General features: G+C 30.5%; 7 protein-coding genes and 4 pseudogenes across 11 annotated transcripts, besides 4 other annotated features; 7 read left to right on the forward strand and 4 right to left on the reverse strand.

Moving 5' to 3' along the window:
* Positions 1 to 531: 531 nt before the first annotated feature.
* Positions 532 to 1,454, reverse strand: TVAGG3_0308040 (RNA polymerase II transcription regulator recruiting protein; the record flags this gene model as incomplete). Its single annotated transcript, XM_001302877.1, has 1 exon — positions 960 to 1,433. The coding sequence occupies one exon, from the start codon at positions 1,431 to 1,433 to the stop codon at positions 960 to 962; it is 474 nt and encodes a 157-aa protein (XP_001302878.1).
* A 1,422-nt stretch (positions 1,455 to 2,876) lies between these two features.
* TVAGG3_0308050 (uncharacterized protein) lies at positions 2,877 to 3,086 on the forward strand (the record flags this gene model as incomplete). The annotated part of the gene is made up of 1 exon (XM_051229733.1): positions 2,877 to 3,086. The coding sequence occupies one exon, from the start codon at positions 2,877 to 2,879 to the stop codon at positions 3,084 to 3,086; it is 210 nt and encodes a 69-aa protein (XP_051099463.1).
* Positions 3,087 to 3,115: 29 nt separating this feature from the next.
* Positions 3,116 to 3,331, reverse strand: TVAGG3_0308060 (uncharacterized protein; the record flags this gene model as incomplete). Its single annotated transcript, XM_051229734.1, has 1 exon — positions 3,116 to 3,331. The coding sequence occupies one exon, from the start codon at positions 3,329 to 3,331 to the stop codon at positions 3,116 to 3,118; it is 216 nt and encodes a 71-aa protein (XP_051099464.1).
* A 363-nt stretch (positions 3,332 to 3,694) lies between these two features.
* Positions 3,695 to 4,265, forward strand: TVAGG3_0308070 (uncharacterized protein; the record flags this gene model as incomplete). Its single annotated transcript, XM_051229735.1, has 1 exon — positions 3,695 to 4,265. A coding segment is annotated over one exon (571 nt), but the record flags the coding sequence as incomplete, so codon positions are not given.
* A 925-nt stretch (positions 4,266 to 5,190) lies between these two features.
* Positions 5,191 to 16,683: a mobile genetic element.
* TVAGG3_0308090 lies at positions 5,933 to 6,478 on the forward strand (annotated as a pseudogene). The gene has a single exon. A coding segment is annotated over exon 1 (546 nt).
* Positions 6,479 to 6,506: a terminal%2Cinverted (terminal inverted repeat of Mariner transposon ID:TVAGG3_0308100).
* Positions 6,479 to 7,780: a mobile genetic element.
* Positions 6,559 to 7,684, reverse strand: TVAGG3_0308110 (annotated as a pseudogene). Its single transcript has one exon. A coding segment is annotated over exon 1 (1,126 nt).
* Positions 7,753 to 7,780: a terminal%2Cinverted (terminal inverted repeat of Mariner transposon ID:TVAGG3_0308100).
* Positions 10,059 to 11,685, forward strand: TVAGG3_0308120 (annotated as a pseudogene). Its single transcript has one exon. A coding segment is annotated over exon 1 (1,627 nt).
* Positions 11,939 to 12,608, forward strand: TVAGG3_0308130 (annotated as a pseudogene). Its single transcript has one exon. A coding segment is annotated over exon 1 (670 nt).
* Positions 12,864 to 13,829, forward strand: TVAGG3_0308140 (Prim-pol domain family; the record flags this gene model as incomplete). The annotated part of the gene is made up of 1 exon (XM_051229736.1): positions 12,864 to 13,829. A coding segment is annotated over one exon (966 nt), but the record flags the coding sequence as incomplete, so codon positions are not given.
* TVAGG3_0308150 (uncharacterized protein) lies at positions 14,860 to 15,177 on the forward strand (the record flags this gene model as incomplete). The annotated part of the gene is made up of 1 exon (XM_051229737.1): positions 14,860 to 15,177. The coding sequence occupies one exon, from the start codon at positions 14,860 to 14,862 to the stop codon at positions 15,175 to 15,177; it is 318 nt and encodes a 105-aa protein (XP_051099467.1).
* On the reverse strand, positions 15,630 to 15,926 carry TVAGG3_0308160 (uncharacterized protein; the record flags this gene model as incomplete). The annotated part of the gene is made up of 1 exon (XM_051229738.1): positions 15,630 to 15,926. The coding sequence occupies one exon, from the start codon at positions 15,924 to 15,926 to the stop codon at positions 15,630 to 15,632; it is 297 nt and encodes a 98-aa protein (XP_051099468.1).
* Positions 16,684 to 17,257: the final 574 nt, after the last annotated feature.

Consider the following 17,257-nt stretch of genomic DNA (forward strand, 5'->3'; position numbering starts at 1 on the left):
TTCATTTTTTGATTTGGTTTTCCCTATTAACTCAGTATGAATTATATATATCACATATTTCAACTTATAAGATCTTTGATAATTTTTATAAATTTTAGTCAGCAATAATGAATGAGCATAATCATCTTGCATATGAGATAAAAAATCTAATGCAAGATTATTTTCAACATTAGAATAATGATTTGCTATAAATAAATGTTAATTTTATTTTTTAATGTTTATTTAGTTAAATCATATCTTTCATGTAATTACAATGTATGATGTCTTAGTGTTGTCCATCAGTAATACCAAACATAGCTTTATAATGAGATGCTCTAAATGTTTTAAGTGATTCTCATCACTTTCAATTTGCATCCTTTCAATAATTCTCTTTCAAGCTTTTGATAATTTTGCGCACCAAAAATGCCTCCTACGCAACATAAAATACCATCACAGTAAAGCTGATACGAAGCATTTGGAGCAATTTCATCATTTGATAAAAGAAAGTCTTAATTCTTTGAAGTTTGAATCTTCCAAATTTCTCATGTGATAACATGCCAATTTTATAAAAAAAATAGAAATCGAATTTTTTGAAAAGCCTAAAACCGAGCTTGATTTTTTAAAGGATATTCTTGTTTTTATTGATCGCTCTGGATTAATTATGCATATGGTGATAATGTTTTACTCCTCAACTCCGCAGGGTCAATAGAAGTCTGATCAAAAGAGTCAAAAAATTGACATGATTTATCGGTTTACAAGCCTGAATTCAGATCCGAAAAATAAGATAAAGTATATCGCAATAAAATCCTTTAAAGTAACAATAAATATAATAGCTATCTGCAATATTATGACTCGAATAACTAATTCATTAACATTCCGAAATCAATGCAATGGAGATAGTTATAATAAAATCATCCTTATCATCTTCTCACTCTTGTGTTGCAATACGAAGATCAAAAAGAGATTCATCATGTTTTGGGTTAATTAAACGCTGAGATGTCACTTTTATCATGGGAGTTGGAAAGGTTCGATATCTTTAGGAAGTCAAGATAGTAGTCAATATCATTAAATGAAGCTTCTTCTTGCTTGAACTCTTCAACGCGCAAAGGACTATGTTTCTTCAAGTATTGAAGCCTGTTTTTGATACCATTAACTGCTCTCCCAGGGAGGTGCCTCTTAATTTCTACCCAATTAGTGCCATACTCTTCGAATTTTTCTAATAAAATTTGATCTTCGGTTGCATTCCATTTTTCGTGTGAAAGAGCTGGATCTAGATAGTTTTTCCATCGCTCTCGGCATTGACGAGCCGACCATCCTCCAACTTTATGTGCGATCTCTTTCCAATCAATGAATTCATTTTGCTGAACTGCCTTGAGGAGTCTTTCATCGTCTTGCTTAGAGAAATTACGCTTAACCCTGACAGTTCGTTGTATCTTAATAATTGACTTCCCCATTGCGAGATTGCTCAAATTGAATGATGGCTGTAGTATTGAAATTTCGGTTAGAATTTCAAAATCTTTTAAAAATAAATAACTGATATTAAATATAAAGATTAATTTGTTTATGACAATAGAGGATTGAAAGAAATTAAAAGTCACCTTTTTGTCAGTTACAACATTTTAATTACAATACACTTAATTATAAGTACATTTGCTATAGTATTCAATGTATTAAAAAATTTGAGAAAAAATTAAATTCATTAGTAGTAGGGTATGAAGGGTTGTGTGACTTTTTTTGTTACATCTATATATAGACGATGCATTAAAATATATTTATAAATCATTAAAAAATTAACATTAATTTTAAAATAATTTATTTTTTATCTTTTATAAAAGAAGCTATATATAGATGATGTCAGATATTCCGCGATTAATTAAACATTGTTTAAACCCTGAATGGGTTAAACTTCAATTTAAAAATGAAGATTGTGAATTATTAAATGAATATGAAAGCCAAAATAAGCTAATGAGGTATAAATATAATGATAAAGAATATTTAATTTCATGGAATCAATGGAGTCATAATCAAAGACCTCATAAACGAGAAGAAGAAATTGAAAATAATGAAATGGAAATCATTGATGACATTAAAGAGGATGGAATTCCTAAATTTTGTAGAAAAACCTTTAGAACTAAGTTAGGAGCATATAAACGTAGAGTATTAAATCCTGAATATCTTAAACATCAATTTAAAAAGGAAGACTGTGAATTATTAAACGCTAATGAATATGAAAATGCTAAATCAAAACTGAGGAAAAAGAATTTAACGGGTTTAAATATCATCCATGTAAAATTTTAGAACTTGGTAACGAAAAACTTCAGAAAAAATTAAACGAAAGACTATCAAAAGATAAAGTTGAAAGAGTAAATAAACTCGCTAAAGGTAATGGTAATGATGAAGATGAATTTGATGAGTTCAACATTGAACTTTAAGAAACTAATGATTATTTGAATTTATGAAATCAATTATTTGATTCATTCTTTCTTCAATCTCTTCTATTCTTTTTGTTAAATCATCAATTTTCATTAATGAGGTGATTCTTGATTGAGGAATAGATTTCAAACTAACCACTCCTTTTATTTTTGAAATTTTGAATCCATCAACTTTAAACATTTTATTCAATTTACACGTTGTCAATTCTTCAAATAATTTTTTATTATTAGCATAATAGTCATTAAATTCTTCAACAGATGAAAAAATTTTTATTTCAGTAATTGGTTTAACAACGTTTATTTTTTGTTGAACATTTTCACTTTCACTTATTTCTTCCTCCTCTGTTTCATTTATTTTTAAAATCGGTTTCATTTATCATTAAATAAAAATTAGAATATAAGTGATGAAAATGAATTTTTTAATTAATATTAAATCAGAAATGGCGGCAGGATTCTTTAAAAATTATGGATGGAATTAAGAAAGCTGCGGGTTGGGTTTATAAAAAGATTATTAAACCCGTTGCAAACTTTTTGGCACCAGTAGCGAAAACGGCAGGAACTATCATAGGTGGAGTATTAGGTACTAAAGCAGGTAATCCGGCGATGGGAGCACAAGCAGGTAACGCAATTGGTGGAATAGCTGAAGGAATACTTAATAAAATAGGAGGTAGATAGTGGAAAAATAAATTATTTTAAAATTATTTTTATCTTAGTATCGGTTGTAGTCTTTGATAAACTTTTTCTCCTTTATTTAAAATTTCTCTTATTGGGGCAGCTTTTGGTGTTATTGATTCAGCAACGTCACTAATTGCTTCTTTATTCTTAAATATCCAATTTGCTCCCTTCTTCAATGTTTCCCAAACTTTACTCGCTCCTCTTTTTACTCTATTCCACAGTTTCTTAAATATACCTGCAGCCATAGTTGATTATTTCATTAAAATTAAAAATTCATTTTCATCTTTTAATTTTGATTTTTTATTTATTAATAAATGACGACTAACTATTTAGTGCCAAACACCAAACCGATTAATGGAAATGTGTTTCATTCATTCGAAAAGATAAATGAAATATTCGCAAAGAATGACGGTAGAAGATATTATAGAGAACTTGAAAGTTCATGCTATGACTCTGATGCTCCATATTTTGATGATAAACAAACTCATTTAAGAATTACAAATCCGGCTCATGATGTGAACCAATTAGGTGACACATATATTAAACGCAAAGTTAAAGCAACTCTAGTTTCAAATAAAGTTTTCACATGTGATGCCGCTTTTAAATGTATGCGTTTATTCGTTGGTTACAAATCATCAAATCAAAGCTTTAAACAATTAGAAGTAGAAACCGAAAGAGGTGATGCCGGTTATCTTCAGATGGATTGCGCCCGTGAATCTTTTGCATTTGCAACATATAAACCAAAATCAGAAAGGAAAGTTAAAAAGTTTGTTCATTCGTTATATAATAATGTTCAAAAATATGATAACTCAGTATGTGGTAAATATATTGACCCTTCAGAAGTTTTCAAGAAAGCAAATGAAGAAGTTGATGTCACTTTTGATATGATTATTCCGGTAAATGATTTGTTAGCATTTCAGGCGTTCGATGATTATCCTAAATCATTTGGTGATATCATTCTTAAATATTATGTTTTCAGGGATACTTTAGTATTTTGTCAGGTTGACCCGTTAAGAGTTGCTGATTTACAAAATTACGTTTATGAAAAGATAACTGATGAAAATTATGAAAAGATTATGAATCATGTTTATAAATATGATCGCAAATTCCAACAAATCGGACTTCCTGCCAAATTAATTACAAGCTTAGCCGCTACATCTGCTGACGCAACAGTTGATGACGTTATTATTTCATGCACAAAGATGGAAGTTTTAGAGGATAAATGCATTACACCAGGATACGGTTTAATTGAAGAATCAGTTAAAGCAATACCACGTTTATTTAGTAAGGAAGATCCATTCATGATTCCAGCTCAACATATTGACGTTCGTTCACTAAATGGAGGTTGCATCACTCCTGAAGGTATTAGCTCAGATTTCTCATACGCTCTTCATAATGTTACAGATGTTGTGTTAACATTTCCGAAGAATGCAATGCAAAGAACGGTTTTAGAAAATCCAATGCTTCGAGGTCTTCAGGTCACTATAGATTCCAGAAACTTCCCCGATCAAGCGATGACCACAGTGGGTGACATATTCTTTACACGTATGCTTCAAGCTTCTGATTTAGATGGAGTGAATGAATGCACGGAAGAATACGAGGACTCATTAACTAAACCACTGAATGATGATGATGGCGCGCCATTAGCTAGAACATGGAAAGACCAAACTTCATTCTTATGCACTATTCCAGTTCAACGTGATGGAGCGGGTATATTCTTTGATGGATTAGAAACTTTCAACTCACAAGTTACAGTACAAGTGAAAGCTTATCCAATCATTCAGGGTGAAAATGACACTTACTGTTCAAAGGTGACAATCCTCCTCAGGTTTGGTTTACTAGGACTACATATTGGACATGGACACCAGATGAAGGTTTGAAATATCATCCAACAGGTACACCACCGCAGTATAGAAGTTCATATGATGAAATATTGATGAATAGAAATGTTTAAAATTATAAATTTATTTTTGATTAAATGGATTTAAATTCATACACTCCCTATGAAGAATTAGCAGGAGTATATAATACATACGTAGATGATATGATTAATGAAGCATTGAGTGATAATAGAAATGCTCTATCTAAGGAAAAATTAATGAAAATTCCATATTCTGAATGTTACTTAAATTCAATCACTGCAGCAATTGGTAAACAAAATAAAGGTAAAACATTAACGATATTAAAACAAATTATCATTATTGCTAACACTTCCCCCATTCACATGTGTTAATTTATATCAACCGTTCAGGTTCACCTTCAGATGATACATTTGAATCTTTAAAGCATTTAATCAAAATTCCAATTATTTATTTATCACAAGAAGAAGCAGAAGATTATTTAAAAAAACTTTTTAATGTATAAAGAATTATATAATACAATCAAGAAGCAAGGATTAGAGGATAAAATTATTGATAAACAACGGGATGAATTATTTGAAACACTTTCTATTTCAAATTTTGATAGAGAATTTTTGCATTCACTCATTTTTCTAGATGATGCAGTGAAATCAAAACTAATAACAAACGAGAAATCATATTTTAATCAATTATTAACTCAATGTCGACACATTCAGTGTTCATTCTTTATGGCTGTTCAATATTTCAAAGCATTAAGCACAAACATTAAATCAAATCTATCAACACTTTTCATTTTCAGTGGGTTTAGTCGTCAACAGTTGAACGTTATGCTTTATCAAGTGAATTTACCAATGAGCATTAATGAACTTTACACACAATATCAGCAATTAGGTGAACATGGAAAAATAATAGTTGATTTAAATAAAGGAAGTGTTAAATTTGATTAACTTTTTATAATTAATTTTTATTTTTTATTTATAATTAAACATGACAGAAATAGCAAATCTTCTACAGGTTCATTAAAACAAGGGACAAACAAAAGGGGTGCATATAATAGAACTATGAAAGTTCCTGATGGAATGAAAGAATTAGTTCATATTGTTGCTGGTCTTCAAAAAGATGTTAAACAAATGAGAAACGTTTTAACATTACCAGAAGCTCAAGCATATGCCAAACGTCATGGTCCAAATTGGGAAGCACACGAAGCAGACATTACGGGTCCAAATGGAAAACCCGATGGTATAAATGAAGTTTTCGTTACTGATGGTCAAGGTAATATTAAAGTCATAAATGGTTATAAATTAACTATATCTGATTATCCTAAACGTAAAGCATATAATGAACGTTATCCTATGCAATTTGATGAAAATGGAAAAGCTGTTAAACAATACATTGGAGAAGGTGAAAATGGTCCAATTAATTCATACCGTCATAATCCATATTCTTATTTCAATGAAGAATTAAATGCTATTGAAGAGGGACCGGATGGATTACCACGATATTCTAACCAGTTTGATGGTCAATATGCAAATATAGGGTGTCCAAAGGTGTGTTTAGCACAAACCTGAATACTGCGAATAGAAATAAACAAGTTACATATATATAAAGTTTATTTAAATATAATCACCATTGGATTCAATCACGTGTTCGCAGCGATCGATCCAGGCTTGAAAGACACGCTTTAAATCATCATGAGAAAATTGCTCAAATTGCTCTCTTACAAAATTTTCAAGATCATCTGGACTCGCGAATTCGCGTCCTTCAGCTCTCTTTTTTAGCGTGCCGAATAAATAAAAGTCAGAGGGTGCAATATCAGGTGAATAAATTGGGTTTGGAAAACTTTGACATTGTTTTCCACCAAGTAATTCATTACCTTATGACTTTTGTGAACTCTTGAATTATCAAAATGAATTGCAAACTTTTGTTTTTGTTGTTTGGATTTCTCAAACTCATCAGAATTGATAATTTGAGTAAGAACATTGTCAATTAGATACTGAGCATTCATCGTATTAGGTTTTTGAAGAATATCAATTGCGATGATGCCATTCACGCCCCAAAAAACCGACAACATCATCATTGGTGTGTCAATTTTTTTCTTCGGGAATGTTTGCGGATTTTCATCCTTCGGGATCCACATGGTTTTGGCTTCTGTTGCATATTGAAACCAAGACTCGTCCCTGTTACTAAAAAGCGAAACTTCTTGGATTGATACGCACCCAATATAGAGAGGAGCTCTTTCGAAGATTGGACTCTAGATTTTTTTTGAACTGAATTAAGGTTGTGCGGAACCCAACGTGTATACGCTAGTTTGTAGTTCAAATAATTGTGCAGATAATAACTGACTGTTGTACGTGGTATCTTTGTCATCTCCTCTATCCTTCTGAGTGATGCTCTTGGGTCTTCATCTAGCGCTTGAAGAATTGCTTTGATTTTTCTTTGATCCGGCGATTTTTTGTCAATTTTTATGATGGGCGCCTTTTTGTTCATGAAGTGATACATCCTAACATGATACGTTACAGTGGAATAGCTAGGAGCATCCATACCGAAGCATTTTACCAATGTCTCGTAGATTTTTTTACAGTCTTTGTATGTTTTTGCAAGAGCGAGGATGTTTTCTTTATGATTCATTAAAAAAATGAAAAAAATCCCGCCAAAATTTCCCGCGAAACCGCCTCTTGTCTCAAAATTCATTTTATATCCCGGCATGGCGCCAAAATACAACATACTCATCATATACATATATTCATATTTTTTATTATATATTTATAATCAGCATATATCTCCTTTAATAGTCTCATATAGAGCGCTGTGCTAAACGCACCTTTGGACACCCTATATTAGACCTGAAATTTCAGCTAAGAAATTCTTTAAAGTTGCTTTATTCGATCCAGTTTTCGCAAATGTTAAAGATGAACTTAAACAGCAATTCCAACCAATTATAGTAGCAAGAATTGCATCAGGTGCTTTATCTCAAGCATTCAAAGATTTAATTAAGAAACCATTATATCAGCAACGAGGTTTAACTTATGATTTAGTTAAGGAATCAGATAAAAGAAAATTTGAGAAATCAGATGATTATAAGAATGCAATTAATGAATATATTCGGTCTATTAATTTCGATGAAACAGCTAAAAATCAACTTCATGAACAAATACAGGGAATAATAGATTCAAAAGTTCCAGCAAAATAAAAGTTTAAATATATTTTTTTTATTCGAATATAAATGAGAAGACGTTTCACTAGTCAAAAGAACACTAACGCAAAAGCAGAGATTACGGTTGGTTATAACGTAAATGATGATAAATCACGAATTATTCAAAATGTTAAAGTTAATGTTAGCCCTGAATTAACAAGGTCAGCAACTCAACCAAATTTATTAACTCGTGACTTACCGAAGAATGAGGAGAATAAAAAAACCATGAGAATGGAGACCCAATCATTTTATCTGAACCCGGTAAAGAACCTGTTGAAATTCCCACTTATCCAACATACCCCCCACCTCTTTCATCAAACATCGAGAACCCATATAAAATAGATATTAATTCTGAATTAATGAAAATTTACCGTGATATAATAATTAATAATTATGATTCAATAATAAATTTAATTGACACCCCGGTTTAATTATTTACTTATGAATCATTAATTCACATTATCGCCATTCTTTGTGATGTTCAAGATTCAGACGTTAAGATTCAATTTTTCATAGATGATGAGGTTCATGCTGCGGAACAGTTGCAAAAATAAATCCTATAAAGGATATTAGCACAATTAAGATATCAAAGAACGGAACAACAACTGAACTTCATTTAACATATAATGATAAAAATAGTTGATGATATAAAATATCACGAAAAATTCTTTGTTAAGGCTATTTAATATTCAAGCATTAACATTATCGAATAATAATCCTTTGAATCATAATCAATAATAATTGACCTTTCACCAGTTTCTATCGTTTGTTTATTTCTTTTTGTTCCCCACTATCCGGATCGGTCATTGTAATTGTTTTTGTTATAGTATCAGCTTTATCTTTAACTTCAATCTTTTTTCCATCGGGATATTTAAACCAAAATTCCAAAAATTCGATATTGTCAATCTGTTCATATTTTAATCTATCAATTACATTTTTAATACCATCTGAAAATCTTATGAAATGGTCATTATATGGGTTTGATTGAACTAAATTTGAATGAAGTGAAATATAACCTGTTGATGAATATGACACTGACTCATATTTTCTGAAAACACTAAAATTATAACATGAATGAATTTCTTATTCGTTGAATTTATGAATTCTTGAGGTAATCTTATTCTAGTTTTATTTATCACTGGAAAATAACGCTTTACCATATTTTTAATCGTAATAAAAAATGTCAATTATCAATATTATTTCGAATAATAACTGTGAATTAAATTTAAACAGTTAGCGGAATTTATAATGTTACTCTCGTTTCTGTGAGTGGTAAATTTAATCCCATTCTTTTAGACCCTTCAGATTATATATCATTTATTAAAGATGACCATGAAAAAACGTATGATATGTATATAAATAATGTGATCGCGAAAGGGGATATCAACATGATTTTAAGTTATTTAAATGAATCATTTATCGTATGGTATGAAGAAAATTTTAAATCAAAACCTGATAAAACTTTTTGAACTTGATGAATAAATAACCTTATTTAAATTTCCGCTGAAAATTAAATTTTGTACTCCTCATCTTCGTTCATTGTTGGGGATATTAAATTTTGAAAAAGATGTTGGGGATGTTTTGTATTCTGACACTGGTTCCAATTTCATTTTAATCAAATGTTGATAAAGTTAATACCCCAATGAGAATTTTCACATCAAACATTAGACCCTAACTCTTACCCATCAATACAAAACATTTTATCCATTAACTTAAACACATTTTCTTTATCATATCCGTTTCAATTATCCGGGAATTCATTTATTCTTCATTCAAAAGATTTATCAAATATTAAATTTAGAATAACTGACCTATTTGATTGTGATTTAGAATTTATGAATGAAATATTATGGCAATTTTCAAATAGAAAAAATAGCTGATGAGATAACGGATTAAAATTTATTTTTTAAATCATAATAAATGATTAAACAACAGCAACCACAAACAACTTAAGGCGCAAAGCGCCCAGGTCCTTCAGACCATTACATACGCCATATATGCATATAATTCAAAGACGGTAGAACAAACGCAAAGGTTGAAATATGGAGATTTGGAGATAGTATTGAAAAATGACCATTTCGAATTCGTTTGCAAAGGTGGTGCAGTGATATCAAATATAAAAGAAATTTTATTTATGAATTCAAAAATTAAAGGAATAACGGAATGATATAACATCAATTCCACCAGAAGAACAGAGATATTACGCATTAAATGCATTCCTAAAGTTTTGAAGATTGGAAGATTTAATTTAAATGAGGAATTCATAGAAGGTTTCCTAAACGACATAATGAAGAAAGCAGATAAGGAATATGTGGATAGTGAGTTAGAGAAGAAGGCAAATTTGGTTTATGTTGATGAAAGATAATGAATTAAAGAAAAGGTTGAACGGTATCATGAATGGACATTGAGACTTTTAAAGTTAAAGCTGATACAGAATGGGTTTCAGGATGTTTAGACCTTAAAGCGGATAAAACATATGTTAACGATGAGTTAGAGAAGAAAGCAGATAAAACATATGTTAATGAAATATACCAAAGTTTGATAGGAACAAAAAATATTGAAACTATTGTTGGTGACTTTTCTGTCAATGAAGAAAATAAATATTTTAGATGGCAGTTTGTACACTCCTTAAAAAATGGTACACAGTGTAAACTCATTCCGAAAAATAACAATGAAATGTATGTAAGCTATAAAAAGAATGATGGTACACAAGTTAAAGTTCCATTAGACAACAACTGCTACTTAAACTTATATGGAGACGAACAAAAGAAATATTTAAGAGTTTATGAAATGGCAGATATGACATTGCCTGACCCAGCTCCAGCACCATATTATTATGACTATGGAGATGACGACAGAACACCACATGTAGATGAACAAAAGCTAACATTATATTTAGATTATTATAGATATAAAAGATATAATGCAATAGAAAAAACGAAGAATAGTATATTATTATACAGATGACAGAAATAAATATTATAGTCAAGATTTTACCTACCCTGAAAACATAAGATTATATTATAAAAAATATTCTGACATGAACCAGAAGAAACCTGAAATAGTTGCACTATATTTTAAGTTCAAAAGAGACAATCCTATAATATCTCATATGTTTGATTTAATGAACCCAGTAGGTTCTATTTATACATCTATGGATGCAAGAGGTCCTCAAGTAATGTTTGGTGTTGGTGCATGGGAACAAATAGTCGACAGGTTTTTGTATTGTGCAAACTCTTCAAAGGAAACAGGTGGAAGTAAAACGATTTCAGGTGAAAATTTACCTGCACACAGTCACTACATAGATTTAAGTACATCTCAAGCAGGTTGGCATAAGCATAGATATTGGGATTGGTCAGGAATGACAAAAGGTAAAGGATATGATGTTAAAGACGACGTTAAGTTTGCTATAAATTGTTACTGGAGTGACACTCAGGGAGAAGGAAACCATACACATTTCGTTTCAGGATATACACAAACAACGGGACAAAGTAAAGAATACATGCCACCTTACATGACAGTTTACGCATGGTATAGAGTTCAATGAACGCTCGTCGACATAAGATTTTATAAATTGCACATTTGACGTAAATTCATTTCCCCAGTTATTCAATAATTAATTATTTTTGAAGAACTGAGGGTGTCACTACGTCACCATGTGTCACTCGGTTAATTAACTTCTCTGAAAAAATGAGACAACATGACATTTTGACAACAGTCCTGGAAATATGATGCAGTCCAAAAAATAAAGTTAGTTTTAAAATTATTTTTATTTTTTTATTTTGTATGTAAGAACAGAAATGTCAGTCGAAGCAAAAACATTCACAAACAAATCTAATGGCGAAACATTCACAAAAGGCACTTATAATGGTATTGAAGTCTTACGTAGAGACAAGGATGGTTACATTAATGCAACAAAGATGGCAAGAGAAGCGGGAAGGTTAAACCATTTAAACAGATTTCTCAATAGTACTAAAATGCAGGAAATTCTTGAGTTTTGGATGAAAGAATACGGTCAAGCCACTTTTGGCTCGACCTCAAAACAAGCATTTTATGAGCTTACTAAGGGTGTTATAAATGAATTCAAAGGTATTTACATACATCCCGACCTCATTCATTTTGTTGCTGAATGGTGCTCTGTAAAGTATGCATTTTATGTCAAAGATATTATGGACTCCATAGACAAGAAAGTTCATGAGAAATTAGATGAAGAAGAACTCGAAGATACAGTAGAGAATGCTAAACATTTGTTTGAAGAAGAAGTTAGAAAAATGTGTGAAAAACAATTAGAACATGAACGTGAGATATGTTATGGTTGTAGAGATTCTCCATACGAACTAGACCAATGGGAACAAGAAGATTTAAAGAGAGAATTTAGAGAATATGAACTCGCTAAGATAGCATTAGAAACTGCAGAAAAGAAGTTAAAAGTTTGGGGTCGTTTTGTACAAAAATATTGTGAGTAAATGAACCATTTATTTTTATCATAAACGACCAAAAATATATTTTATCGTTAATGTTTACGTTAATGGTTTCAGGTTATTCAATAATTATTTATTTTTGAAGAACTGAGGGTGTCACTACGTCACCATGTGTCACTCGGTTAATTAACTTCTCTGAAAAAATGAGACAACATGACATTTAGACAACAGTCCTGGAAATATGATGCAGTTCAAAAATAAAGTTAGTTTTAAAATTATTTTTATTTTTTTTATTCCTATATAAATGACAGCAACAAACAACAACAGCAACTATATCGTTTCTGATGAAAAAGTTATTGATTCATTAGCTGAGGAATTAGTTGTGGCAGAAACTAAAACCCTCAACGAAAGAATTGGTGAAAACAAGATTGATTTACATAACTACCTCAAACACGATGGAGGAAGAGGAAGGAAAATTGGTACAGCTTTATTAGTAAATAAAATATCAAATTTAACGATTATAGATGTTGATATCAATAAATCGTACAATGATGAACTTAAAGAAACAGTTAGAAAAGACATTTTATCAAAACTTTTGGATAAAGATGTTATCGTTAAAACCGCTTCAGGAGGTCTTCACATTTATTGCAACACTAATTTCTTCTATTCAGTTTCGAACAGAATGATTAAATGCTATTCCTGCAATGATTATGATATTGATATCATGACTTCTATGGATGATTCAAAGCGTTCTTTAGTAGTTATGGCTGATTCAAGAGTTCGCAAGAATGCAACAGAACCAATCAATACATACTCATTCATTCGTGGAAGTTATGACTCAATCATAACCAGAACAGTGAATGATATATTAAATGATTTGAATATTAAGGTAAGAGTTGAACAGAAGAACGAAGAAATAAAGACTATCATGAATGAAAACAAAGATGTAAACATTGACGATAAACTTGCCCAGAGCATAGTTGATGGCATCTGTGATTTTGAAGTACATAATGACGGTGGAAACATGAATTTAGAAAAAGAAGTTACATTATTCACACTGTTTCAAGCAATTAATTCGTTACCTAATCATTTGATTAATGAAGCATACGATAACGTTTATAACTTCTGCAGTTTAACAGAAAATGCAAAAAGTAATTTTGAAAAAGCACGTTGTAGATATGCACATTTAATGACTTCTCCATTTGTTTTAGTGAAGATTCTAAAACTATATCAAAAGGAATATTATGATGAATATGTTTTGCCTTTATTACGTAAGCCAAAAATAACATTTGATATCAAACTTGATGACTCGTTTTTGATAACAGATATTAGACGCAAGGCTGAAAATCATCAGTATAAAAACAGTTCTGAAGTAATTGAGGATTTATCACGTGTAATCCGTTTTGTAGATTGTGGAAACAAATACTTCATTCAAAAAGATTACAACATACACGACAAAATGAATCAAATATCATTCGTTCTTCAATCAAACATGAAAGAGTCACTCAAAATGATTAAATTATTTAAAGAAGAAGGTAAAACCATAACAGCATGGGATGTACTACTAAATCAATTGTCTTCATTAACCGTTAAGGGTGTTTGCTTTAAATCTAATTCTCCAGATGTTTTCTCAACGTTTCAAGGTTATAAATACAACATTCTCGAAAAACCAGATTACTCAAAAATTGAAATGTTTATGAATTTCATTAAAGAAGCCATTTGTGATAATAACGATGAAGTGTATAAATACCTTCTCGGCTGGATTGCATCAATGATTCAACATCCTGGAATCAAGACTGAAACAGCAATTATTTTGAAAGGACTTCAGGGAACAGTTAAAAACAGATTCACAGACATTATTTCTGAACTTCTCGCTGGTTATTCATGCAAAAACATTACCGAAATAGGTGAGCTAACGGGTAATTTCAATTCAGTAGTTGAGAATAAAATGTTTCTTGTACTTAATGAACTCAAGAATGTAGGCGAAGATAGACTCGCAAACTTCAACGCTTTGAAATCAATTATAACGGATAATGAGATTAGAATTAATGAAAAGAATCAACCCAGAAGAACAGCACAGAACGTTGCAAACTTCATTTTCGTAACTAATAACGTTTACCCTGTCAAAATTGAAGTTGGAGACAGAAGATACGTAGTTTTAAGAGTTAATGGTAAATTTAAGGGTCAATTTGATTACTTCAAGAATTTAATGGATTCATGCACTAAGGAATTTTATGATAATTTACTAACATATTTTATGCAATATGACCTTTCATCATTTAATGTACGAATTCATTCCGATGACTGAAGCCAAACAAGATTTAATTGAATTATCAACAAATCCTTTAGATGTATGGATAAATACACATTATGATGAATTGTGTGCAGGTATGACATGTAAAAATGCTCTATTCTGCAAACCATCAGACATGAAAGACAAAAACTTTCAAATGAGCATTAAAGATAAATGTGATAAGAAACAGAGAAGAATAGATGGTAAACAAACATGGTGTTATGTTTTGAAAGAAGAAATGAAAGGATTATATAAACAGGTTGAACCAAACGATAATGAGGATTCATTTACTGACGATGAAATACCTGTAAATGAAGCTTTATAAAGTATGATTTGAATTTATTTTTGCATTAATCCCACCGTGTTGTCAAAATGTCATGTTGTCTCATTTTTTCAGAGAAGTTAATTAACCGAGTGACACATGGTGACGTAGTGACACCCTCAGTTCTTCAAAAATAATTCATAAGTGCCTTCCTCATTAATCCCACCGTGTTGTCAAAATGTCATGTTGTCTCATTTTTTCAGAGAAGTTAATTAACCGAGTGACACATGGTGACGTAGTGACACCCTCAGTTCTTCAAAAATAATTAATTATTGAATAACCTAAAAACCATTAACGATAAAATAACTGATAACAAAATTTTATTTTTATATAAATGGATACCCCACAAGCTCAAAATTTACCACGAATCATAACAAGGGAGGAAATGATAAAAATGATGCAAGAACAAATTAAAAACAACAAACCACGAAAACTGAGAAGATGAGGAATAAAAATTAAATTTGGATTGAGTTTAAAAATTCATCTTTATTAAATTCATCTCTTCCAATCAATTTATTTATTCTATTAAATTCTTTTATTTTTGCTTCACTCAGTTTAAGGATTGAACGGTAAGTTTCTAATTTTTCGATTATTTCTTTCCTCTCTTTATCGTTTTCAGCCCCACCGCATTGGGGCTTCTTTTTGTAATAGCATATTTTTGATTTAATTCTGTTTTGTTTCTTTTTATATTCATCGTCTGGACTCTGAATCTTAATTGAATCAGGACTCTTGGATGCTTTGTTGTCACTCATTTCTTACGAAATAAAAAAATTAAATATTATTTAAATATAATGGAGTAATAAAATAAATCGGAATTTCTATTAATTTATTGTCAACTTCAACTAATGCATTGCCGTTAATATATCTAACAAATTCAGCTATTGTGTCAAATCTTCGTCTTCTTTTTGTCATTGATTTATCAGTTTTTCCATAATCGAGATGAATCAAAACTTTATCCCCTTGTTTAAAATTCATGAGCCCCGAATTAATTTGTTCACGTTTAACATCATTTAACCTTTCCATTTGCTTTCTAATATATTCCCATTCTTTTGAAATATCATTTTTCATTTCCACTGGTTTCATGTTTATAGTTCTATGCCATGTATTATTGTAATAATATACTAACTGCTGTATGATGGAATCATGATTTCCATCCCAGTATATCTGACCGTTAACCCCTAACGCATCTCTAAGAGTTCTCATTACCGCATCAACTATTTTATTATGAAACGTATATGGAGAGGATGAAAAGTAAAAATTAATTTGTGGGAAATAATGAGCCATAGCTGCCTGAAATCCTTTATCACCATCACCCCTTATATTATCTACTCTTTCATGATCTAGTAAGTATTGTATAGCTCTTCTTGTTTCCTGTTCTGTTTTCCCTTTCACCGGAATGCAATATAAATATCTGGTGTTAATGTTAATGGCAAATAAATAAGTAACGTTTCCTTTTGAATATTCTAAATGATCGATTTCGTATGAATATGGATATGGTGCAAATGAAGGGCGACTAAATTTTTCCTTTAACGGTTGAATTTTTGGGTCAGTTGGTTTATTTAATATCTTGAAATCCTTTTTAAAATCTTTTTGCTTCTTTAATGTTTGAAATGGATATAATAAAGTGAATGATGAAGGATTAACTGAAGGAGGAGGAGGTACTACTGTTGGAGGTTTTGGTATTGCAAGTGATTTAATTTTATCTGCTTTGATTTTGGATGATGAAGTTTTGGATTTCATTCCCCCTTTCATTAATTCTGGATGTATTCTATTCATTTGTTTTAAATATGCTGTATATAAAGGTTTGATATACTTTCCCGCTTCGAGTTTATGTTGAAGGATGAATTCCAAAAGTTGATCTTCATTTAAAAATCGGGCTGAATATGATTTAACTAATGAATCATAAATTAAAGCTTGTGCTTCATTTATGGTCTGAAGGACCTGGGCGTTTTGCATCTTTAGCTGTTGAACATTTGGTTTTTGCGGCTCAGGATTATATAATTTATATAATTCATCAATATCTTCTTCTGTTAATACTTTATTTTTGAAATCTTTCAATTGTTTAAGTTGTGATTTAGTTTTT

Source organism: Trichomonas vaginalis, chromosome V (genome assembly GCF_026262505.1).
Source record: "Trichomonas vaginalis G3 chromosome V, whole genome shotgun sequence".
In the NCBI taxonomy this organism is placed as follows: Eukaryota; Parabasalia; order Trichomonadida; family Trichomonadidae; genus Trichomonas; species Trichomonas vaginalis.